The 26,619-nt window shown below is 44.8% G+C and overlaps 1 protein-coding gene across 2 annotated transcripts in view; it reads right to left on the bottom strand.

Annotated features, from left to right (window-relative positions):
• Positions 1 to 1,259: 1,259 nt before the first annotated feature.
• Positions 1,260 to 26,619, bottom strand: part of Efcab11 (EF-hand calcium binding domain 11) — a 167,521-nt gene continuing 142,161 nt past the window's right edge. For both annotated transcript variants that reach the window (XM_057782924.1, XM_057782926.1), the window contains one exon: positions 1,260 to 2,565. In XM_057782924.1, the coding sequence (XP_057638907.1) occupies positions 2,487 to 2,565 (79 nt within the window). In that variant the 3' untranslated portion in view covers positions 1,260 to 2,486. The remainder of the gene's footprint in view (positions 2,566 to 26,619) is intronic.

The following is a 26,619-nucleotide window of genomic DNA, read 5'->3' as shown; positions in this document are numbered from 1 at the left end:
TGCAAACCAGCTGCTTGGATTTTCCAGGCCACGTGACTGAAAACATGGCTGCTCCCCATCTTGAGTCATGTCCCTTGCTCAGGCACGCAGAGGAACACCTAACTGTAGTCATAGTCTCGATGTCCTCCGAGAGCTGAGACTGAGTTCGTCAGCTTGAACAGATGCCTACTTTAGGTCACCCAGCTGGGATCAGACCAGCAAGGTCACACTGCACAGGCTGTAGTGTAGGGGCTAGGATCTGGAAGTGAGAGGCTGGGAAAAGCTCCTCCCAGACAAGGAAGAGGATGAATCCTAAAAGCGAGGGCTAAGGACAGCTTCTCTGTCAGCCTTTCTTTGTTCTTTCCTCAGAGAGCCTCGATGCTCCTGAGTAGCAAACTCAGGGATGTGGATCGTCTTAGAAGAGGTCCCAACCAGAAAGGCTGCCTAGGTTGTTATCCTCCTCTATAGCCAGCCCTGGCTGCATGCACTTGAGTACTCACAGGGAACTTGCCCATACCCTCTGGACGAACCAGAGTTGAGTGTGGCCAACCAGAGCCTATCTGTAGATGCTCTGAGCTTGGATCTGGATGGATCATGGACCAGTTCTTTGTGAGGATGGTGAAATGCTGTTGGTAAGTACAGGAAGAAGGGGGGAATCTGGAGGTGCTAGTGTAGGTCCTGAGGCCTAGCCACACCCCTACCTCCTTCTCTTAGGTCTCAGAAAGTTAATTCAGTGATTTTCTTTTCTTTTTCCTTTTTCAAAGTAAATTCTCATTGGGTAGTTTTCTGTCATTGAGATAAAATGTCTTGGCTAATCTAGAGTCATGGGAGTTGCTCAGTAGACATTCCCAGACTCACCTCCTGCTTCCTACATCCATGGAAGGGACTCCTTCTTTTCCCTTGTCATCTTGTTCCGGACAGACAGATGACAGATAGGAGTGCCAAACAGAAATTTCAGAAGTTTGGGACTCTGGCCATTACTGAAAGAATGGATCTGTCAATAATACTATTAGTGGGTTTTTTTTGTTTGTTTATTTTGTAGTTAAGAAATCTAAAATCTCTCTTTTATGCTTTGAGACCAGGATCAATGACTCAGTCTGTCTACTATGATGGGAACACTTGCTGAGCAAAGTCAAACTGGAACACTGTGAACAAAATCATACACACATCTCAATGATACCAGCAACCATTTCTGTCTTTGAAGTAATATTTCATTCGTGTTGAGAAAAGATTTTCATTGCTTCTTCATTTAGTTTATGAATGTTTGAACAAGCCTTTAATTTTTAACACTCTGTTTTGGAATAATTCTAGATTTACAGAAGAATCATGGAAATGGTGGTGCTCCTGTGCGCCCCTCACCTAGCCTCCACACTGTTAGAAGCAGCAGAGAAAGCCCGAGCTCCGTTCATCTCTACTGTATGTTCCTAGGGGCCCATCTAGGGGAACAAATCACATTTAGTCATCCCATATCCTTAGGTTCCTCTGGTTTATCACAGCTAAATCTTTATTTCTCTTAAGGCTATCTGCTAATAATTTATATGAGCGTGAAGCTTGTTTAATGCTTGCTATACAAATTTATAATTTTACTTTATCTTTTAATGTTTAGCACTTTAAAAACAAATTACACTAACTTCTTTTACAAATGTTAATGTTGTGAAATCTGAACACTTACAATGCCAAGATCAGTATTTAAGAATTATTTTTAATAGATGCTATGCTATATGCTCAGCGTCTCAATTTGCTCCAGGAAACTAGTCATTGGATCCCAGGGATGTGGTAGGGTGTGGAGACTCCTAACTTTGGGATGGTTGAAGCTTCAATTGCACAGCCAAACTTCCTTGAACCAGAAGTATGCAGCAGAGGGCTGTTGGCCAGCTCCAAAGCAGAAAACCCAGGTTCAGGTTATTCAAAGGAACCCTAAAATCACACCCTTTTGCTCATTAAGACCCAAGTTGCATTCTGGTTTTCTCTGTATAAAGAATGGCTGGCTGCCTGGTCTGAGCCGATTCCTGTGTTCTGTACACACAGTGAGTGCTCGGCCACTGATTTGTGCTCCAGGGACTTTATATAAGAGAAGCCTTTGTTTTCCTAGTGTCTCTTATTGCTTGGATGGCAGTAAGTTTGACATTCAACCAAAGTTGAGCAAATGAAGAACAATGACACCACTAGCAGATCAAAGCTAACCCTTCCCAGAGCTGATAAGAGCTAGGGACCCAAGCAGGCAAGGAGTGGAATTCACAGTATGAAGAATGGAGAGCTTACAGGAGTGGAAAGGAAAAAAAACCACTGGGTGGAGGGGCCAGCAACAGCAGCCAGACTCAGAGCTCTTAGACACATGGAAAGAGATTCCTACCTCTAGGTCCATTATCAACATTCAAAAACTGCGATGAGGAGTTTACTCATAAGCAGACAGCACGGCAAAAGAGTGAGGTCTGTGTGACCTTCACCTAGATTACAATTCACTAGTCTGTCCAGCATTGCCCAAGGTAGTCCACAAGCGTCCGGCTTCATTTTGCCTTTCCATAGTTCATGGCATACTCAAAGTCTCGGAAGCTGACGTGACCGTCTGAGTCTTGATCTGCTTCCCTGGAAAATGAGATGGAAAGTGATTCACACATTATTCCTGTCAGCACCTCCGTATCAAGCGCATTCTGGAACCTTCCCTTCTCTGCATGTCGGCATGAGGGAGGAGCCAACGCTATCAGAAGACCTAGGCTGACGCCTGTACTTCCCTCTCCAGCACCCCTAACACCTAAAGTATGGAGGAAAGAAGGGGTATTTATTAAAAGCCACAGAAACACAATGGAATGCTTCTGAGCGATGGATCTAAATGCATAAGTTACTCAAGAAAGGGAGGAATAAGCTACAGCTGGGGCAACAGAGTTTGATGAGCACGTGCAGAGCCCTGAGTTTCACGCTTGCACTGCGGAAAACTGGGAACAGAGGTGCAATACCTATAATCCCATCACTAGGGAGGTGGAGGCAGAAGGATCAAAAGATCAGGGTCTTCTTCATCTACATAGTGAGTTTGAGGTTAGTATGGGCTATATGAGAACCTGTCTCAAACAAAAGTAGGAAAAAATTATTGTTCTAGTGATCTCTTACATATAACATTTATATACATAATATATACACACACATATACACATCCTGTGACAAAAATGTGACATGAATAAATAAGAGAAAACTGTTTTAGCAGCAAACAGTGATGGTGACAAAGTTTGATGTCTTACCCACCTCTGCCTTTATACCCCAAGACTGTAGAATCTTAACACCAATTCTGGGGTTGACCCAGTTTATATACAGAGCTACTGAGCCTTACTGAGGCCTGAAAGTTTTCTATGGATCACACTGATAGAGAGCAGCTAAAATCCAACTCAAACGAGGCCTATGAAACTCTGAAGTCAGGGCTCCACTGTCTCCTGCCATTGCCACCTTATATAATCAACACCACACAGGGAGCAGTTCCTGCGTGGCTAAGCACAATTCCGTGGTTCCTTCCTGGCTTCACTTGCATTTGTGGGATCCCTGTTAAATCCTCACAACACGCATACTAAGCTTTTCAAATTCCTATGAGGAGTGACGGAGATGTGAGCCCTTGATTAAGGGTGCGGGAAGCCTCTGAGGGGGTGTCCTCTGTCCTCGGAACCTCTGAGACATGGCTCTGCTCCCTGAACGGGCAGCAGAGAGGGACACACTTTCTAGGTGGTTAAGGTAAAGCACACCCAAAACACAAAATGGCCAGCAGCAGCTCATTGGCTGTGCCAGCAGGAAAAGAGGAACCTACTGAAGAGCACATCTGCAAGGGGAACGCACGAGCATGGTCCCAGGTCTGCTTGGGGACATCCTGAAACAAGGCAGGGTATGCCTTCTTCGGAGCAGTTGATGCAAATGACATTCTACAGGAAACAATGGTATCAACCACAACACAGGGCTTTTAAAAGCAAAGACTGGCCTAAGCAAGAAAGCCACTAATCACTGTAATAGTTTTAAAGCAGGCTTTTAAAATATTGAATTCTAAAATAAACTTTCTGAATATTTCATGCCAAAAGTCTCTGAAGTCTATAATGGTTCTGTATAGAGTGATGATAATTTTTCTTTCTTTTGAAGTAGAGAAAAAAAAATCCTACTTCTCCGCCCCAGGGCAAAAACCAGCGTATTGGGATAAAATGACTGCGTACCGTGGAGGCTATTCTTCTTGTTATATCTCTTGGTGAAATATACATGGTGATTTCATGCTGTACGGCATGCAGAGCATAATGTCAGATCTCTTCTAAGGGATTTAAAACAATCACAGGATTGCACATCACTGGCTACGGGATATAAACCATCCCTTCAATAAAATTAGATAATTGAAGATTCTTCACATTGCCTAAGTATTTGATTAGAGAAACAGCCTTCTTTCCCTTACTATTCTGAGCTGGTACGTCTGAACTAAAATCTCACAGGGCGAATAACGCAGGAGAGAACTAGCAGGATCAACTGCTTCTGGTGATATTTTGAGTGTGTTTTCACTCATTTATTGGGACACTAGAAGGCTGTAGAAAGCAAATCTCTCTGCCCATTTTTCTCCTGTAAACAACCTGTTGTTGTTATATTAACATTGAATTATTCTTGTCTTTGCCACACAGGAGGTAGGTCCAGTGTCCCACGGATGTGAAAGGGCTTAGAGAGGAGGGCATCTGCTATCTCCTGTTCATGTTTAGAACGAGACACAGTACACTAGCTGATGCTTGCTCGCGTTTCACACATGTGAATAGGTCTGATCCTTTCAACTTGAGCAAAGAGGAAACTGAAGTTTAAGGGTTCGAAGTTTAAAAGCCACGACATACAGTTTTTAGTAGCAACACAAGCATTCTCTGGAAGACTGGAATACCCATATTCAATCACAGTGTGGCAGGAACAGGCGGGCTGGTGGGAAGAGCTGGAGACATGGAGAGGGGAGGACTGGCATTAGGTACAAAGGAACCTCATTTCTGTTTGCAGGAAAGAAAGCCTTCAACCCTGGTTCTGAAACTGGAACACACTGTTTTAGTGTCACCTGAAAATGCTGAGCCCCCAAATATCTCAGTACCTCTCATTCCTACTAGAAACCATCTCCAGGAGCGCAAGAGCTTCTGCCCACAGCTGCCCCCACCTCTTAGGTCATAGCAGGCAACGACTCTGTGCTGACTAGATGAATTTGTGGAGGGAATGGAGCCGAGGAAACCGGTGACAATGTTATGGACAATGTATTACCTCCCAGGAGGTGTTGGGATCGAATAAGGAGACTGTCTTACTCCTGTCAACAGTTGCGAGAGCAGCCAGTAAAATAAAACACGGGGAAAAAGCCACCTCCAAATACCACCCAGAGATTCATGAGTGAGTCCATTATGGTCTCTGTGCTCAGCCGCATTCGGCAAACACAGGGTGAGCATGGGAAGAAACACAGGGGAGATGGGCTTCGGGAAACAAGGCTGCTGAGTATGGTGACGGATGAAGGAATCCCTGGAACACCGGACAGGACAGGTAGATGTATCCAATTCAAGGCCCACGTGCAGCCAAGGGCAGCTGTGAATATGGCTCAACATAAAATCATAAGACTTGCTTAGAGAGAGAGACAGATAGATTGTGTGTGTGTGTGTGTGTGTGTGTGTGACTTGATTATGTGGGCCTCAAGGATGACCTTCGTAGATGGAAATGCTATGTCACAGTATCAAAACGTTGGGCACTGTACCAAAGCTGAACCCTGGACATGCACGAATCTACTTTGCCAAGGTGAAGCCAGTGAGGAAACTGCTCTCTGGTTTGACACACAGAGATGTTGTCACCTATCTAAGCTCGAGGCTTAGAATGGACTGTTGAAAGGAATTGAGCTTACAGAGATGCATGAGAGGAAAATAAGTTGCTATTAACAATAACAAGTGTTTTCTAAAAATGTAAGTCCAATGACATTAAAGGTCCTTTTGATTTGTTTTTAAGATGCATAATAGAGACCTGCCTGGAATTGCTTTTGGCAGCAGGGACTCCGGAGAGCTGGCTGCTCTGTGTGGCTTCTGATGAACAATTAAGGACCTTTTGGGAGAGAAAAATGAGAAGCAAGAAAAGAGAGGTGCAGGAAGAGAGGTACAGAAAGAGAGAAACAGGAAGAGGGGTGCAGGAAGAGAGGTGCAGAAAGAGAGAAACAGGAAGAGGGGTGCAGGAAGGGAGGTGCAGGAAGAGAGGTGCAGAAAGAGGGGTGCAGAAAGAGAGAAACAGGAAGAGGGGTGCAGGAAGAGAGGTGCAGGAAGAGAGAAACAGGAAGAGGGGTGCAGGAAGAGAGGTACAGAAAGAGAGAAACAGGAAGAGGAGTGCAGGAAGACAGGTGCAGGAAGAGGGGTGCAGGAAGAGAGAAACAGGAAGAGAGGTGCAGGAAGAGGGGTGCAAGAAGAGGGGTGCAGGAAGAGAGGTGCAGGAAGAGAGAAACAGGAAGAGGGGTGCAGTAAGAGAGGTGCAGGAAGAGGGGTGCAGGAAGAGGGGTGCAGGAAGAGAGGTGCAGGAAGAGAGGTGTAGGAAGAGAGAAACAGGAAGAGGGGTGCAGGAAGAGGGGTGCAGGAAGAGAGGTGCAGGAAGAGAGAAACAGGAAGAGGGGTGCAGGAAGAGAGGTGCAGGAAGAGAGGTGCAGGAAGAGGGGTGCAGGAAGAGGGGTGCAGGAAGAGAGGTGCAGGAAGAGAGGTGCAGGAAGAGGGGTGCAGGAAGAGGGGTGCAGGAAGAGAGGTGCAGGAAGAGAGGTGCAGGAAGAGGGGTGCAGAAAGAGAGAAACAGGAAGAGGGGTGCAGGAAGAGAGGTGCAGGAAGAGAGAAACAGGAAGAGGGGTGCAGGAAGAGAGGTACAGAAAGAGAGAAACAGGAAGAGGAGTGCAGGAAGAGGGGTGCAGGAAGAGGGATGCAGGAAGAGAGAAACAGGAAGAGGGGTGCAGGAAGAGAGAAACAGGAAGAGGGGTGCAGGAAGAGGGGTGCAGGAAGAGAGGTGCAGGAAGAGAGAAACAGGAAGAGGGGTGCAGTAAGATAGGTGCAGGAAGAGGGGTGCAGGAAGAGGGGTGCAGGAAGAGAGGTGCAGGAAGAGAGGTGTAGGAAGAGAGAAACAGGAAGAGGGGTGCAGGAAGAGGGGTGCAGGAAGAGGGGTGCAGGAAGAGAGGTGCAGGAAGAGAGAAACAGGAAGAGGGGTGCAGGAAGAGAGAAACAGGAAGAGAGGTGCAGGAAGAGAGAAACAGGAAGAGGGGTGCAGGAAGAGGGGTGCAGGAAGAGGGGTGCAGGAAGAGGGGTGCAGGAAGAGGGGTGCAGGAAGAGGGGTGCAGGATAAAGAGTACACACCACACAAGGGTATGGAGCAGTGTTTAAAAGCGCTCCAGTGAGTTGCTTTGTTCACAATGAGCATCTATGGTGTTTAGAATAACCTCTTCCATACCACCATCCAAGGCTGTGATAGATGCACACACTATGCGGAGCTTGAGTCTGGAGCCAGGGGCTGAGAGGAGAGAGCTGTCTGAGCAGAAGCAGAAGGGAGGAGGAAGGCAAATGGGCTGTGGTAATGTGGTCCATCAACTCAACTAATTCCCAGATGGGAGAGCTGAGGGCCAGATGCTCTCTGGAAATTTGCAGGAATCCTGAGAAGTGTTTAGGTTCCTACAGGATATGGGGTGGGGTTCTGTGCAACCCTCTCTGGAGTCAGGAGTGCAGGAAGACCTTCAGGAGGACTGGATAGACCACCCGCTGAACTCCAAGTTTTCACTTTTCTAACTGTATTACAGTAGGAAGTGCTGTGCAGTTACTTTCATGAACATGAGACTCACTGTTTTCTCCCATGCACATCCTAATTGGTTAATCAAAGCTGTCTCGTGGTGATGCTGTGTGGACTTTGGTATCCAGAACTGGTACTTTCCTACTTCCTCATAACCAGAGGCTATGAGGTCTGAGCCTTGGGGAGCCAGGGTTTCCCACTGTGACACTGTGATCTCTCACAAGACAGGCCACAGTTTTGCCTACTGATTTCTGAGGGGACACATAAGGTTGTGTGTGTGTGTGTGTGCAGGTGCATGTGGAGTCCAGCGGATAACCTTGGGTGTTGTTTCTCAGGTGCCGTCCACCTTTCTCTTTGAGGCAGAGGGGCTCACTGGAAACTGACACTTGAGCGAGGCTAGCTGACTATCCAGGCAGCAAGGACCCACCTGTCTCCTTCTCCCCGGTGCCTGCATTACAAATGTGTGCCATCATACCTACAGTTAGGTTTTGTTTTGAAATTTTTTATGTGGGTTCCGGGGATCGAACTCAGGTCCTTGTGCTTGCAAGGTTAGTGCCCAATTAACTGAGCCATCTACCGAACCCCAAGAGTTCTTAGTTTAATAAAAAATATGTAAATAGTGGGTGTTTCTCTAAAGTACTAGCTGTTTCTTATACAAAACATTTCTAACACAACTTCTTAGGATGCCCTGAAAACACTTGTTCCTTGAAAAGTTGTTTTTGTTGTAAATCATTTCAGGGTAGCTCTTGGCAGGTTTCCAAAGGCGGATTTCAGACGGGAATACTGGTGTTTCCAAAGTTACTTAAGGGAAAAAGAAAAATGAAACCAATACAGAAAGGCTTATAGATGGTACTACATTAAAATAATGCAATGTTCTTTATTAAAAATGACATAAAGACTATGAAAATGACATTTTAAACTGTGAACAAGAATGCAAGCTAGTATCTTTGTTACAATTGCAACTCTATAAATATCTACATTCATTTGAGTGGAAGCTAGAGGATAACGATGACAGAGTGATGACCAATTCCACCTTAAAGTATTATTTAAGGGGGTTGAGGAGATGGTTCAGTGGGGAACCACCTGCTGTGCAAGCGTGAAGGCCAGAGTTCAGATTCCCAGAACCCGCATGACGCCAGACACAGTAGCACACATCTGTAATCACAGTGTTCGTACAGGGAAATGGAAGCAGAGTCAGGAGAGCCGCAGGGATCTCGTGGGTTGGCAACAAATGACAAACAGATCCTGTCTCAAACAAGGTAGAAGGTGAGGACTGACACTTAAGACTTCTGGCTTCCATGCACATGCCTGCATACACTAAAAGGTAAAGAACTAAAGTGTTTCTTAGTATTACATATTCTCTCTTTAGTCTGAGTATCCCAACAGTCTATTTCCTAGTGTGCAAATCCTTAGCAGCTAGAGCAGGGTTTTTGGACCTCAGCAGAGAGAGTTTTATTACAACAGACCATGACTATACACTGTGGGTGCTTAGCAGGATCTCTGGCCTTTATCCACAGTTAAAAATGACTCCCCAAACTGCAAGTGTTCCTGGGGTGATGGTGGAAGGGGGAAAGACCAAGTCCTCCTTGACTGAGAACTACTGAGCTAAAGGAACCATAGTTTGAGGCAACCACTAGGAATATTCTTGCTAAATCAATATGTACTAAAATAATGGCTTTAGTTGGATAAAACCCTTGACACAGGAGCACAGGGACCTGAGTTTGAATCCCCAGAACCCATGTATAGCCAGCTAGGAGAATTCCTGGAAACTTGCAGGCCAGTTCGCCTGGTAAATGCACTGATGAACAGCAACAGAAAGGAAAGCCTGTCTCAAACAAAGTGGAAGGTGAAGACACACACTGGATGCTGTCTTCTGACCTACACGTGTGTACTACAGCATACATGTGCTCACAGACACACACATACTACATACAAACATACACACACAATATACATCATACATACAGGCACATACACACAGAGGTTAAAAAAGCAAGTGTCTTAAAGACCGTTCTTCAACAAGTACTCTGAGTGTCACCCAAGGCGCGTGCTTTCTGAGTGGAGGATGCAGATGATGGCCCGATTCTGTGTCTGGCCACTGCTAGGCTTCAGATGAAAAGCAGCCCAGTGAAGACCCGCACTGAGGGGCTCCTGCTGGTGGAAGCAGGGCTGCCAGACACCCCTGTGTTCCTAGCAAACACTGACAGTCGGTAATTATGTGAGTCACTGCCATCATCAAGCACGGCTTTTGAAAGCTGACACCGTATTTGATTTCCTTGAAACATGAATGAGAAATTCAGTGTGGAAGCAAAAATTTAAATGAGAAAAGTTTTTTTATGGAGGGCACTTTTGGAAAAGAGGAAATGGGGAGAGAGCGCATTTCTTTCTTTTTGGTTCTATATGGAATAATTTCAATAAAAGTCAAAACTGCCATTCTATTAGGGACAAAACTGTCATATTGACAGAACAGGAAGAGTAAAAATTATCCACCAAGCAAGGAGCCCCCGCTGGGGAAGAGAGGACCCGCCAATGGAAGATGCAGTAATGACAGCTTCCCCACAGCAGCCTTCTCGTGAGGACCCTGCCGCTTCTCTCCACTGGCGAGCTCGGCTCTTTGTTGATGAGAGTGCTGCAGGGCTCTGCAGCAATTGCGCTGGTAATGTGTTTATTAATTTTGCCTTTTAAAGACACACGTTAAGGAAAGTCACTCAGATGTTCAGGGACGATGAACGAAAAATGGGGTGATTTCTGGTCTTTCCTGGGCTTCTATGTGACTGGCGACCTCTTCACCGCACATTTGACCCCTCTGTGCTCATCTTGCACCCTGCACCCACTTTGCTCACACTGTTGGGGAACACTGCCTCGGTCATGCCCTGCGGTATCTAGCTATTTGCCAGGGACTGTGCAGATAGCTGGCATATGTGCACATGTGCACACACAAGCATAAGACACAGGAAGAGAAGGCTTTATGGCCCTACAGGGGATTCAGTGGATAAAGTGGGATAAACTCTGAGATCTTTCCTTCGGTTTGTGCAGTTCCAGTGTCGCTCACTGTGGCACTGAACTTAATAACAGACCCTGGTGTCGTTTCTGTTTCACAATAATGGGCACTCGAATCTTCCTGGCAGGCTATGTTTTCAGCAGGAATCCAGGCTCAGACAGCAGAAGGTTTCTTTTGGGAGATGCAGTCCATTTGAATGGCGCATTTAAATTGCCGTCAGCCAGAGCATGTCACTTCAGTCTCATTTAGTTGAAAGGGATCTCTGGGCTCGCAACAGATTCATCTTCAGCTATTTTCAAAATGCTTTTTAGACCAAATTAAATATGCCTTACAAAGACAGATGAAGTCTGAAGTTGTGGACAATTGAAATGACAGTTCTAGGAAACCATACAGCAGACTGCTCACCACTCTTGCATGCATATCTGTTCAATAATATTTAGTCTGTCGACAACAAGTAGCGATATTAAGCCTTTAAGCAACCCTTCATTGTACAGACAACACACATCTGAATATAAGGTCCTTACAGGATGACTGGGAAGGTAGAGGCGCAGGTGAGAGTGACTGAACAGTCTTACACAGGTCTGTTAGATGAGTATGAATGATAAAAGGTGCCCAGACTAGGCCAAGAATAAAGACTTTCAGAAGCCATGGAGCCCTGGGCCTCGGTAACACCAAGTGCAGTTAGGAATAATAACAACGTGGTTGCCATTAGTTACCCATATCCAAGCTACCCACTCTGCTAGGTAACAGCTATTACCTAAGAGGGACAGATCCCAACCTCAAGTTCTAGACATAGGACAGACTGGCCTAAGTCAATCATAGTAATCTTACCTCCCCCTTAGTACAGTGCTTGTCAAGAATTGATTGGCTTAGGTCAGCTGATATCAGGCATTCCTTCCCTGGCCACCAGTGATTGATAAAGAGTTGATCCACATGTGATAACATCTGGAGAATCTGCAAGCTGAAGAGGCTCTTCCAGATTGGACATCTGGGATGTGAAAGGGTGGTCCAGTCTTAGGACAGCATTTTCCTTCCACATGGGTGCACATTTGCATACAGCCCTGGCATCCGGTGGCACACAGATCTGATGTTTGTGCACAGGCACCCCAGTGGTCATTCACAGCCGGAAAGGGAGCTATCTACATGGATGGGAGGGCTCTGAAGAGCTAAGGGTGCTAGAGTTTTATCAAAACCTACCTGAAGCTTGTCCTGTGTGAAGATTCTTAGTCACTGACCTAATAAATCCCCTGGTATTTCAGACCTTTTGTAAAAGGCTCCTTGCCATTTGCAAGAGAAACCACCCTAACGTGCCCACTATCCTGCTTTTAATCCTTTCTAAACCCAGGTAGATGAGACAATAAATACACAGTAGCCTCCCCTTTGTTTGGAGCGGATATTTTCTCAGGTTCCCAGGGGATGCCTGAAACCATGGACAGTATCTAGCCCTCTGTCTACCATGTTTTTGCTACATATGAGTATCTATGGCCATGTCTAATTAGACACTGTAAGAGAATTAACAACAGCAATAAACAGCACAATAGCACATTAATAACGATACATCATGATGAAATTGCTACCATTATGACTGCCACACATTGGGGCCACTGTTAATTTACTCCACAAATTCATGTATTCAACACACAGTTAGTGCCTTCTATGAGCTAAGAGGTGGGGACAGGTGTGAACGAAAGCAAAGAAGGCCCCACAAACAAGAAGGATAGTGAGCAACTACAGGCAGCTAGACAAGAAAACGACTCCGTGCCATGGGGTGAGTAAGATGCCACGTTGGTAGAGGCGTGCGCTATCTAAAACCTGTGAAGTATTTATTTCTCGAGTTTCCACTTAATATTTCTGGGCTGAGGTTCTGAATAATTCTATCTAAGGAAAGTAAAACCAAGAATAAGAGGACTACCATAATTTGGGGGGAAAATAGTTTCTCAGTCTAATTTCTCCTCAGATGTTGTCACAAGATTCTTGACTATTTTCTTTAGTTTTATAATTTAAAGAACCAATTTTCTGGGTGCCCCTATTATAATTTCTGTTTATGAATCCATTTAGAGACACAGTCTTATATAGTCCAGGCTGGCCTTCAATTCAGTATGCAGCCAAGAATGACCTTGAGCCTCTTAGTTTCCTGCATCTGCTTCCCAAGTTCTAGGACTATAATCATGGGCTACTATGCCTGGACTTTTACATGGTGCTGATGGCCATGGAACTCAGGGCATTGTGCATACTAAATAGGCAGTCTACTAACTAGACTACATACTCAGCTGTATGGAGACTTTATCTGTGGTGTCTGTGTGCATATGTGTGTGTGTGTGTGTGTGTGTGTAGTGTGCACACACATGTGTGTCTGGGCACAGAGATGAGATGGGGACATTGGGTATATTTTGTTCTATCACTCTCTACTTTATTCTCTTGAGTACTGAGTCTCTTGATGAATCTGGAACTAGGCTGGCAGACAGCAAGCCCCCTGGTTCTTTTCCCTCTGCATCTCCACCCCCAACAGTGCTGGGATTATCCCTGGCTTTTTACGTAGGTTCTGGGGACTTGAACTCAGGACCTCATGATTGCCCAAGTATTCTTACTTAATGAGCCATTTCCCCAGACCCTAAGTATTGTTCTTAATACGCAGCTCTGCCTCCTAAAGAATGACAGAGTAGACCAGCCCAAGCAAAAAGAAAAGTGGGTGGGAAATACAAGCACGGTTGGGAGAGTGATTTATCCTAAAAGACTCACTTTCTCCCAGTTATGATGTTTTAAGAATAAGGAATCAGAAAGTTAGACATTTTAAAAGAAGAAAAGAATGTAAGTTTAGATGTCTAATTATTGACCGCTTGTAGGCCTGGGGATAAATGCAATCAATTTGTGGCCCCAACTTCCACGTCTGGCAGTCTGATATTTCTTCTGTAGCAACTGTTTTAGCAGAGTCACTAACAATCATTGATGCTATCTTATTCTTTCAGTTCAGTTCTCTGGAATAGAAACTGTGATGGAAGAAAACAGCAGAGACCAGGCAGCCCTAAGGATGGGGAGAAGAGTTGACACAACATCTTGAACTAATCATTAAAAAAAAAAAAAAAAAAAAGACGTCTTGTACTTATGGGTCACTAGCTCTCTCTGTTCTCAGTGCCGCAGTAGAAACCGCCCAGATAGGAGCTTCAGTCTCAGCTGGGTTGCCCCAGGACTTTGTAACTGTGGGGAAGGCTTTGTGTCCATTGGAAAATATCTTAGCAGTTCAAATTCCTAGCTCTTCACTTGTCAATCTGAACGACTGCACTAGACGATAAAGTCTGAGTTAGCTCTAAAACGTGATGAGCTCTGTTGTACAGCGAGTGTCTTTGAATACAGAAAATTTAAAAAGCAGCTCAACTTCAGTTAGTCATTTAAAAACAGTAGCTAGAGTCTTTGACCCTGGCCATGGCCCTAAGGAACCAAACACAAACAAAAATGCAAATGAAAAGAGAAAAGACCCAGCATTCAACAGCAGGAAGTACGAAGGGGATAGAGCCATTTCTATTTCAAATAATCACTTCAGCTGGGATATCCAGTGTCATCTTGAACTTGATTATGAGATAAAAGAAATGGGACAGAGATGGCAATCATTTAATCTCTTAAGAACAGCTATTCTGGAGAGCTTTTCACTCCACGTTCAATAGATTTCTAGCAGGTTGTGATCTGGCTAGGAAGAAAGCATAATGATGAGGAAAATTATGTTTTCAATAACACACGCTCTTACAGTACAAGTCTGTCCACAAAGGAGGCAATCAAATGAACTCTGACCACTTTAACAGATGGCGTAATGGCTCAGTGCACAGATGCGGCCTCCCTGAAAGCAACAAGTTCACATCCTTGACTGGAGGTTTCGGAATGAGCTGAACTTTCAAGTGTAATGCGGGAAAGATTACACAGTGCCAGACGAGAGTGCCAAGTGTGAGTGGGTTCAGGGGCTCGCAGAGACGGGCTCAGAGAATGCGGCTTAATGAGCTTGATTCTGCTAATGCAACACAGAGAGTTGAAGTTGAAATGTGAACTGCAAACACTGAGCCATTTGTAGGTGCCCGGCTGATAACACTGTTGGCCGCTGTTTGGTGGTAGGTTTGCCTTGCGAAACCTCACTGCTTTGGAGTCAGAAAAAGACCTGATTGTCAAACAATGCTTATTTTCTCTGATATGAATGTTTTGGAGTAGAATATATTTTTTAATAAGATGCAACAGAAGAATAGTAGAAATTTGTTTACTTGTTCTTTTTAAAAGAAATTCAATGAGTCAAATCTAAAATTCATCTAAAAAATGATGTTGGACCAAAAATATGAGTCCTCAGTAATTAAAACAGTCTGATCATTCTGAATCAGGAAGCACTAAGCAAATTCTGAAATATGATACATAGATTTAGCAAAGATCACATGAGACACTTGGAGGCGGCAGGATGAAAATGGCTGTAAGGGCAGAAGTTTCGGGAACCGGCTGCATGTAGGAGGCTCACGCCAGCCTCCTTGCCAGCAAAATCCTCCTTTCCTCACTACAGTATGGCAGTGGGGCTACATTTCCAGCCCCCAGAATCCCAGCAACCAGCAGACCCGGCAATGGGACACGACTAGAACAGCATGTTTCAAAGGGTCTAGGACACCATCAACCCCCAGGGACCGTGGCCAGATTCTGAAAGGCACTCTCATCCAGGGTCAGCAAAGACTTGCCGGAAGTCCAAGTGATTTGCTCCATATAGCTTGATGATAAATTTATTGTAAAACTATGAGAAATTAGGTTTTATCTGCTTCCCCCCACCAAATAAAGGAGAATATAAAAATCTTTAGTTTTAAATAATCCACTTGGGAACATAGAACTTCCACTTCGGCCCATTTCTCAAGTATGTGCATCAGTGGTTGATAGGAGGTCTGGCTTTAGTTTCACATAATTATAATGCATTATTTATGTTTCATTTATAGCATGCTCCTAACACTTAGAAATCCTGGGCCTGCTGACAATAATAAACAACATGAAATGGAATCATATTTCATAATAAAATAATTCCCTCAAATTATCAGAAGTATTCTATTAATGAAGGCTCCCGGTCACCAAGAAGTCACATCAAATGAGGGGACCACAGGCTTGAACATGACTTCGATCCAGAGAGGCAAGAGTTCAGAAGGTATGACAGGCATTTAGAAAATTATGACACACATAGGGAATGTGATATGGTCTGACACATTCCACCACAAAATCGAGGGGGCCTGGTCAAAGCGCAAGAGGGGACATTCAAAGACTGGTCCCTGGACATGCTTCTGAACTGAATAGCTAGAGAAGCTCCCCCTCCCCTCCAGCTGAACTAGGGCCAGGAACTGCTAAGCTAGTGCTCCCCCCCCGCCCCCCAAGCCGTGGCACTAGCCCTCTGTTTATCTTGACATCAGGTTGGTCTTGAACGCAAGCTCTTTTCCCTGTAACCTCCTAAATGCTGAGATCCCAGGCACAGGCGTGTTTTCTATTCCTGAAGCAATTCTCAAAGTCAGTGTGTGTGTGTGGGGAGGGGAGAAGTAACTACAGGGAGGGCAGTCCCACAGATGCAGATGACTTCCCTGCACCCCATCTAGACAGGCCTCTCCCCTGTAGCCTAGCACTTGCCTTAGAGAGAGAGAGGAGGAGATGGCTCTCTGAGGCTTTGGGCTGAGAACAGACACTAGCTCACCAGGGGTTTCAATAATGTGTAAATCACAAAGGGACATTAGAGATGTTGGGGGGCTCTTCCTAGCCTTGGGAAGAAACTGCTCTCCCATAAATTGCCACACTAATACCGATTTCAGGGATTCAAATTACTGGCCTGATCCAGCATGACATTTTCTGCCCATTATCTAGTTTCTCCTGCCTCCAGGCAGGGCCACATCATTGATTACGGAGCGTTTCAGCCACTAAAAAAGATCACGCTCATCATTAAGGACATTAAGTGTTGATCTGTGCTGGCTAAGTGACTTAAAAGGTTCGTGCCCTTCTAGTAACAACTCCAAGAGGCCATTTCAGGATATTTATTAAACAAATTAAGTATTTACATTATGCTCAAGCGCAGAGGCACAGCCATTGAGTATGAGGGTATCAGAAAACAAAACCAGGAGACTGTGTGGGAGAAAAGCCTGCTTGCTTGCTTTCCTGGACAAGGAGGCAGGGGACCCTCCAAATGTTTGGGGAAGAGTCTGAATTGGGTAAGTCCTAGAAGTCACCTGCCTCCTAGTGTCTCCAGACATTTTCCTTCTAGAGACAATGTGTTAACTAGCGATGCAGTGAGGAAGACTGGGAGGGTTTCAGGAAATCTTCAAAACCGAAGGAATACAGGAAATGGAAATGCCTCTCTGTTTCCCCACACTCCATATTATTAGTGCCAGAATCATTAGGAACGTGCTCTGCAGAGCGGTTTGCTCATCCTATGGTATGCAGACAAAGGAACCCAGGCTTTTTCCATAAGCAGCAGTCCATGAGGGCTGGCCCATCTCTGTGGTTGGTAGGGTTCTTCCCCGCCGCCTATGGAACACGCAATGGGCAGGAGCACAGAAGTCTTGCTCACTGTGCTGTGCCCAGGACTCAGCCCAATGTCTAGTCTCAGCATCTGGTCCACAGTGCTGTTTAGTTGAATATGTGTTGACCACATGAATGGATGCATAGGAGAGTCTATGCAGTCTATGTAGATGGGAGGAAAGAAAACATAACTTTCCATGTATGTTGCCACGGCTATACCTTACAGTGACCATTCAAAGAATGGTTATTAGGGCTCAGGGTTTGAGGGGAGTGGGACAGGTGTGGTGTAAGGAGCCTGAGGCAACTGGTCAGATGGTACCCACAGTCGAGATGCCGAGAAATGAGTGCTGCTGCTCAGGTCCCTTTCTCCTCTGGACCCCACGGAACAGTGACTGTTACATTCCGGGCAGGCCTTCTGATCTCAGTTAACCTAGTGCAGACAACCCTTACAGACAGAGAACTATCAGAGGAGGGTACAGAGCAGGCTGGGCCTTGCCCTGAGTGACTCCATCCTGGATAACATTGTCAAGATGGAAGGACTCTGCACTTTGTACAAATAACAACCCCCAGACATTGGGAGTGAGTTAATGCCTGGACTTTTCCACAGTTATCAAGACACATAGCTAATGCGAGAAAGGAGGTCTGGGATAAAGTCAGGTTTATTTAATACGCTGCACACATGATACAGAAACAAAATCAGTGATGACCCTGCTGGTCCAGGTGTTACTGCCTCTTTATTTCCAGTCACCAAGCCGTGGCTTCAGTAAGCCCTCCACAGTCCAACAGAGTGTGTGACCCTTCCCCCCTGGTTTTATAGGTCATGTATCTTCAGAGAAGACTATGCCCATTGGGCCAAGCCATTCCACACAGTTAGTTGGCTATTGGACCAAATCCCCACAACACACAGCAGAACATGGTAAAATGAGACACTATTAACACCATATGTGGACACGTTGAACTTCAATAACTTAACAAACCAGACCAAAGACACACAGGATGTATTCACATCAGCCCACAGTGTGGAACACTTAACTCTTCCTTTGTCATAGGCCATCCTGGTGTACGAGCCATGGCTTTTGCTCAGGAGATGACCAACAGTAAAACCTCAGCAGCCCCCAGATCCAGACTCAGTGTGCTCTGGCTAACACTGCCCACTTGATGCTCTCCAAACAATTCATCTGAACACCTCTGCCGCTGACTGGAAAGCCAGGATCTGACTCTACACGGCTGTATCTCTCCGCCCTTCCCCACCTTGTTGCAATCCTGGGAAGTGCGACGTGTCACTGGAGGTCAGAGTATTAGGAACGGAGCCCGTGGAACCAGCTGAGTGACAACGGCTTGGGGGTCTACCGGTGCTGTCACTCATTCACAACAGATGACAATCGGCATGGTTCCAAGCCTTCAAGTCTGTGGTAATTTATTATAACCACACAGCAAACTAACACAAGGAAGAGAATGGATATAGTTCTGGGTAATTTTACATTTGTCAAGACACTGATGCAAAGATTACAGACATTTGGGAATATTCACCTATAGTCCACCACCTACCATGCTAGATTATCCTTAAACATCACTTTACCTTTCATGACCTCAGTTTATTATCTATAAAAAGAAAAAAAAATTTGAGCTTGGTTCGTTTTAAAGCTCAGCACATATGAGCTGGGAAGGAAGAAATGCTTTTCTGTTTCATACCTGCCAGGACTTGGCAAACACCGAGGACAAAGTGATATTAAAAATAGTGATTTGTACAAAAGAAGAAAAGGTTCCATTTCTTTCAAAAGAATTCAAAATAAAAGAATCTGTGAAGGCCTTAATAAGAAACGTGTTGAACCTGCAGAAAGAAAACTACAGAATTCCGTGGAGACACATAAAGGGGTATTTGAGAATGTGGAGGGACGTGCAGCCTGTGTACCTGGACGGGAGGATTGAACCCTGGAAAGACGCCAGCATCTTCCCAGGTAATTTGTAGGCTGAATGTAATTCTCATCAAAACCCCAAAGGAGCTCGGAACTTCACAAAAAAGTGATTCTACCATTCCTCTGGAAAACAAACAAGCAGGTAAGCAGAGCCAAAGGCGACTTGAAAACAATAAAGAATTAGGGTTTAGAATATGTCCTAAGAAATGGGCTGGGAAGGTGTGTGTTTCTGGAGCAGGAATAAGGTGCAAGGGGCAAAAAGCCTGGGCAGGTCCCCGTGCCTGCAGAAGAACTGAATGCAAAACACAGACTGGCCCTGCTTTGGACAACAACCCAAAACCAAAACAAAGAGATAAGAAACAAAGCCAACTCAATATAGCACATAAGACTGACAGACGGACAGACAGACACACACACACACATACACACACACACACACACACACACACTTCGTCCCACACTATGTACCAAGATAAATTTCAAATACATGAAAGTGCTAAACAGCTTTAAAATTCATAACAACCAAGAAAAGGGAAGTAGATTTCAACCTAGTCCTTAGGCAGGGAAACCTTTCCTAGTATGAATGTGACGGAATGAACTGTGAAGGAAAAGAGTACGGATTTGAACAAACAGAAAGTTAAAATGGGCCTGGTGAGACGGCGTGGCTTGGTGCCGAGCCTGACTACCTGAGTTCCGTTCCTGGGACGCACACGGTGAAAGGAGAGAATCAATTCCTGCAAGTTAACTACTGACTTCCGCTTACATACGATAGCACAAGTATGTCCCCCACACATACACAAAAATAAAATGAACAACAGTGTAATAAAATCAAAAGGTAAAGTGTCTGCACATCAAGAAGCCATTGTAAAAATGAGATGAAAACAATAAGCTAGAAAACCAGTTGTAATAAAAACAGAAGCAGGAAGAGGGGACCGAGGGGACAGTAAGGCACCGTTGCTGGGAAGTGGGAAGTGGGAAAAAGCAGTGGCAGGGACTTACTCGGGGAGGGAGGCAGAAGGGCACCAAGAAGGAAGAGGGATAAATAACACTAAGGATGTACAAAAAGCCACAGGGAATTGTATTATTTTATTTTTACTTAAAATTACATATAATACACATATGTGTACACAAACACACACACACACACACACACACACACACACACACACACACACACTGCTCCTTCCTCCCAAATATAGGCTACCCAGTGCCGTAGGAAACCTCCTTTAAAGTTGGACAGGGAAGCCCAAGGGGTCCCTAAGTTTAGGCTGCTCTTGTTGCTCTTGCTGCCTTCCAGACAAGAAGGTGAGAGCCTGTGGCTGGCAACACCACAGACTTGGAGGAACCGGTGTGAATCTGAGCTGGTTTCGAGGACTAGGCCTCATAGTGCTGGAAGGAGCTGTGCAACCTCCCAGCAAACTACCAGCAAAACTGGGAGTCCTACTCAGCTGTAACTGCTATAAACTACAGTGACCGGCACGAAGAGATAGTCCTAAAGGTGCAATAGCAGCACGTATAGACTGGGGATAAGCAAGAGCCCATAACTGGACTTAAACCCCACTCAGAGAGAGAAGGCTATGCCTAGGGCTGTAAATTAGTGTGGCTGGTGAGCCAGGGAACCTAGAGGAGAACCTATTCTTGCCCCTTTCCTACCGGTATAATCTCTAACCGCATTCTTTTTTTTTTATTATTAATTAATTTATTTAATTATTAAAGATTTCTGCCTCTTCCCCGCCACCACCTCCCATTCCCTCCCCCTCCCCCAATCAAGTCTTCCTTCCTCCTCAGCCCAAAGAGCAAGCAGGTTTCTCTGCTGTGTGGGAGGTCCAAGGACCACCCACCTCCATCCAGGTCTGTTAAGGTGAGCATCCAAACTACCTGGGCTCCCACAAAGCCATTACGTGCAATAGGAACAAGAACCCATTGCCATTGTTCTTCAGTTCTCAGTAGTCCTCATTGTCCATTATGTTCAGCGAGACCGGTTTTGTCCCATGCTTTTTCAGACCCCGGCCAGCTGGCCTTGGTGAGTTCCCGATAGAACATCCCCATTGCCTCAGTGTGTGGGTGCACCCCTCGCAGTCCTGAGTTCCTTGCTCGTGCTCACTCTCCTTCTGCTCTAACCGCATTCTTAATACTTCTCCTTCTAGCTATAGACACGTAGAGTTCTCACCCCTCACCAAAGGAGCTTCCTTTTGAAGCAGAGACTACTCCAGAGGTCTATGGCTGCTCAGAATGCAGAGGACATCTGATTGCAGTGTCACAGTTAAGGCTCGGGGGTGGAAAGACTGTGAGTGCCAGAAGATCATGATATCCACTGTGAGAGTCTCTCTAAAATAAAATAAAAAGGAACGCAAAGTGGGGGGTGCGGTGGAGTGTGGATCTGGGAGGGCGTGAATACAATCAAGACATATTGTATGATGTTCTCAACGAATAAAAATTTAAAAATATAAATGTAAATATTCTACTAAGGGAGAATAAATGGGCAGAAGATGCAAATAGAGAATTTAGAGAAAAGGGAAAGGAAGGAGCTAGTAGGCATGTGGAGACTTTTAATATCACCCATAATTAGTAAAATAAAACACAAAATTGAAACAATCTTTTCCCATTAAGTTAGGAAAGACCTGAAAAATAAATCGGGCTGATGATTGGTAAGAGCATGGTGAGAGGCACACATTGCGGGTCCAGGGCAGTGGGATCCATTGGTTAGGTCACGGAGCAAGGACTGTCAGAACCGGACCCATGAGAAAGTAAACCCAGCACTCTAATGCTGTATGTCAACACCGAAAAACTTCTGTGAAAACAATCAGAAAATATAGAAACATATGTTTATTGCAGGGCTATTTGTAGAGCTAAGCCGACATAGGATTGAAAGGCGCAGTGCCCAGAACTCCACCGTATTTAACAATAGAGAACTTGGACACGAAAAAGAAGAAAGAACCAGAATGTGAACAATCATCACTTTCAGTTGGGCAAGAAGATTTTTTTTCTTCAGGCTTTTCCCTAGTTCCAGAATAATCCTCAAGGAGCACTTGTTACCACAGCATACACACACATTTTTTTTTCTTTTTTTTCACACACATTTTGTGAGCTCAGTGTCTCCAGGGGACAGCCGAGTGTCTACAGGTGACATTTATATTTGGTAAAAGTCATCCTGAGAACGATGGACCACAAAGGGAAGGCAGTTAGCACTCAGTGGCCTTACATGGTATGAGTTTATAAAGATGGGATGGAAGGACAGACTCTCCGGACACAACTGTGACAGGAACATTTGACAGGGAAGGAACGTGGTCTGTGTTCATCCTTCTGCACTGTTTCCTCCATAGACGGCGTGGCCTGACTATGTGACTCACCGGGAGTCCTAACTAACAAGAGGGGAGGGCACAGATGCCCTGAGATAAGACTGTCTCTGGTGCTGTGTTTGTGCCCATCTTCTAATACCTAAAAGCTAGCACCCCAAGGTCTTCTATATGGGGAGAAAGGCCCCTCCTAACATGCCTATTCTGCTTCCAAATTCTGGCCCTCTCCCCAGGACAAAGATTCACCGTCATTTTCTTCAAGGGACCTTAGAGAATAGCCCAGCCCACTCTGCAGTTTACAAATGAAGCTGGTCTCAGAAGCACAAAGCTACTTTCCCAACTAGGTTCCAGCGTTCTTCCCAGATATTAATTATGGCCTTTCAGAGATCTTAAGAACCACGTCAAAACTCCATCTTGGTCCCACTTTACATAGAAAGTCGAGCCACGCTGTAGAATAGTGCTGGCCATTCGACAGCTGTGAACATGTCTGCTCGCGGTGCTAGAAATGAGGGAGGGCCCTCACACCCCCATTCTGAGCTGAAGTGGAGACAGAGTGCAAATCTGGAGTTAGGGTCATTTTAATGAGCAACCATCCCAGAGCTTTTTCCATAGCCATGCAGAATTCTGGGCTGAGTGAGTCACAAAGATCTCGGCCCTGAACTTGGCAATCCCTACATCACATCACATGTCCTCCCCAGAGCACCACAGAGCAGCACAGCGAAGCATCCTCATAACCCGGGGGAGGGAAAAGAAAGCACAAAACATTTCAAAACACTGCTTGAAAACTACGTAGCAAGTGTGCATTTGAAAACTTTCCATTAGAGGTCTTAATTATGTTTTTCCCTCACAGATGCAGGATCGTGCTTAAGAAAAGAGCCCTTAGCAAGACTCGAGTTTACAAGGAACGCTGATATCATAATGAGAGGAATTTCATTATGAAATCTGTCTTAATTAATACTACACAGACAGCTATAAATCAGAGTTGGGAGCAAGGGTGAAGAAATGAACTATGTTCTTGCAACCTTCTGAAGATTACAGTTCTGACTGATTTGGTGGTTTAATTAGAAAAACAGAATCCAAGAAAAGGCAGAACAAAGGCAAAAGGAGAATGAGCAGGTTTGAGATGGAGCAGATAGGAGAGAACACAAAGTCTGCAAGAGCTCGGGGGCCATGGGACGACCATCCACTCCATTGGGACAAAAGATAAAGATGTGTGTGTCAAAGTGGAAAGTAACCAAAGAAGAAACACGGTCTTCACATAAAGTAGTTTGCTCCTAGTATGCTTCATGAGTGCTTGCAATAATTCTTGGCATGTTAAAAGGAGTCAAAGGAAGTTCTGGGCTGGAGAGATGGCCCAGTGGGTACAGTGATTGCTGAAGACGTGAGTTCAGATTGCAGCACCCATATTAAAAAAAGCCACATGTAGAGTCCCCACCAGCTGGCAAGCAGGTGAGAGACCTGCTCCAAGCTGACCAGCTACCCCTGCCACCCACTGGACTCTGTTCCTCCAAGACCCACTCTGTCACCAATCCCACACACTGAACATTCTCCCCGTGGCCAGGCTTTCCCCGTAACCCCAGCAGACTACATAGGCACAAGGGTAAACCACACCACCTGGAAAAACAAATGAATGATCCACCCCTCAGTTGGACTGCCCCAAAGTCCAGACCCTAACTAAACCCCAGGGGACAACATGTACTCTTCCCTCTCCCAGCAAAACAGGCTCTGCCTCCACCTCTTGTGGAACTCCACTGCTCTGGTGCAGTCCCCAGAAGCTGGCAAGAAGGCACCTGAACACCCTCTCTATGGTCAGTCCTCCCCTGCAACTCCAGGAGACTACATAGGCACAGGTGCAAACCACACCACTTAGAAAAACAGACACTGGCACAAGGTGTACCAATTGGAAGGATAGATGAGAAAACGCTGGTGTAAGAATATATTCAACATTTGAAAGAGAAATATGGCACCACAGAACCCAGTGATACTACAACAGCAAAGTCCAAACATTCCATTGCAGCTGAAATGCAAGAAAACAAACTTAAAAATTACTTTATGAAGATGATAGAGGCTTTTAAAGAGAAAATGAAAAATTCTCATTAAAAATTGAGGAAAATACAAACAAAAAATTGAAGAAATCAACAAATCTCTTAAAAAAGCAAAGAAAATAAAAAAAAAGCACAAGAAGGTGAAGGAAATGGCTCAAGACTTGCAAATTGAAATAGAAACAAGAAAGGAAACACAAACCAAGAGAATTTTGGAAATGGAAAATCTGGGTAAGTGAACAGGAACTACACATGCAAGCATCACCAACAGAATATAAGAGACAGAAGAGAGAAGCTCAGGTATTGAAGATACAATAGAGGTGGTGCAGGAGAATTGTCTGTATTCTGTTTTAAATAAATGCTGATTGACCAGCAGGAAGTATAGGCAGGTCAACCAGACAGGAAGTAGAGGCAGGGCAATGAGAACAAGAGAATTCTAGGAAGGAGAAAGCCCTTTCCTCCACTCCTGCCCAGACTCTGAAGAAGCAACATGTGATCTGCCCCGGCTGTGAAAGGTACTGAGCCACATGGCTAACATAGATCAGAATAATGGGTTAATATAAGCTACAAGAGCTAATAAGTAGCCTGAACTAATGGGCCAATCAGTTATTTTCTTTGGGGCTTGCCGGCTGTGGGGTACTGGGTGGAACGGAAACCCCAATGAGCAAGCTGGCCCTGATGTTACATAGAGGGAATAGATTTATTAATCAAAGAAAAATGTTAAATTCTATAACTTCCTAACACAAAACATCCAGGAAATCTGAGACACCATGAAAAGACAAAACATAAAAATAATAGGGATAGAAGAATTCTAGATCAAAGGCACAAAAAACGTATTCAACAAAATCATAGGAGAAAACTTTCCCTTAAGACACAAGAAACTTACAGAACACCAAATAGGCTCTACCACAAACAAAGTCCTCTCACCACATAATAATCAAAACACCAAACATACAGAAATAAAGAAAAAAAATTTAAGAGCTGCAAAAGAAAAAGGCCAAGTAACACATAAAGGCAGACCTAGCAGAATTATACCCAACTTCTCAATGGAGACTCTAAAAGTCAGAGAAGGTCCTGGACAGACATTTTACAGACAAAAGAGACCATGAACGTCAGCCCATACTATATGGAGCAAAACTTTTAGTCACCATAGATGGTGAAAGCAAGATATTTCATAAGCAATACAAGATTCAAACAATATCTATCCCCAAATCCAGCACTATAGAAAGCACTAGAAGGAAAACTCCAACCCAAGGAACTCAGGTACATCCATGAAAACACAGGAAATAGATAATCTGAAAACAGCAAAACCCAAAGAAGGGAAACACACACACTATCACCACCACTACCACCAAACCCAAAAATTAACAGAAATTAACAATAACAGGCAGAGAATGCGTGTTCATTTTCTGGATACCCAGATCCAAAATAATCACACAGAAACTGTATTAATTAAACACTGCTTGGCCTATTAGCTTATACATATTTTTAGCTAGCTCTTATATCTTAAATTAACCCATTTCTATTAATCAGTGTATCACTTTGTGGTTGTGGCCTGCCAGTAAGTTTCTGTCCGGCATCTGTCTTCTGTGATAGCTAAACGGTGTCCCTTTGACTCTGACTAATCTCTCCTCCTCTGTCTGCCTGGAATCCCCGTCTTGTCCCACTCTGCACTGCAATAGGCCCAAGCAGCTTCTTTATCAACCAATGGTATTCACAGCATACAGAGGGGAACTGGAGATGAGTTGAACTAAGATGTAAGAGTTAGCCAATAAGAAGTTAGAGCTAATGGACCAAGCAGTGATTTAAATAATATAGTTTTTGTGTGATTATTTTGGGGCTGAGCAGCAGGGGACAAACGAATGGCCCCTTAAACAAATTGGTGCCAACATGGTTGACTAAAATCCACTTAAAACCTGACAGGGCAGTCACCGGGTGGTGGTGGCACACACCTTTAATCCCAGTACTCGGGAGCACGAGGCCAGCCTGGTCTACAAGAGCTAGTTCCAGGACAGGAACCAAAGCTACAGAGAAACCCTGTCTTGAATAAAAACAAAACAACAATAAAAAAAACCTGAGAGGACTTGAAAAGGAATTCTAGACATAAAAATGTATTTAACGCAGCT

Source organism: Chionomys nivalis, chromosome 10 (genome assembly GCF_950005125.1).
Source record: "Chionomys nivalis chromosome 10, mChiNiv1.1, whole genome shotgun sequence".
In the NCBI taxonomy this organism is placed as follows: Eukaryota; Metazoa; Chordata; class Mammalia; order Rodentia; family Cricetidae; genus Chionomys; species Chionomys nivalis.
The sequence above is the reverse complement of the archived record's forward strand: the minus strand, read 5'-3'. Positions and strand labels throughout refer to the sequence as shown.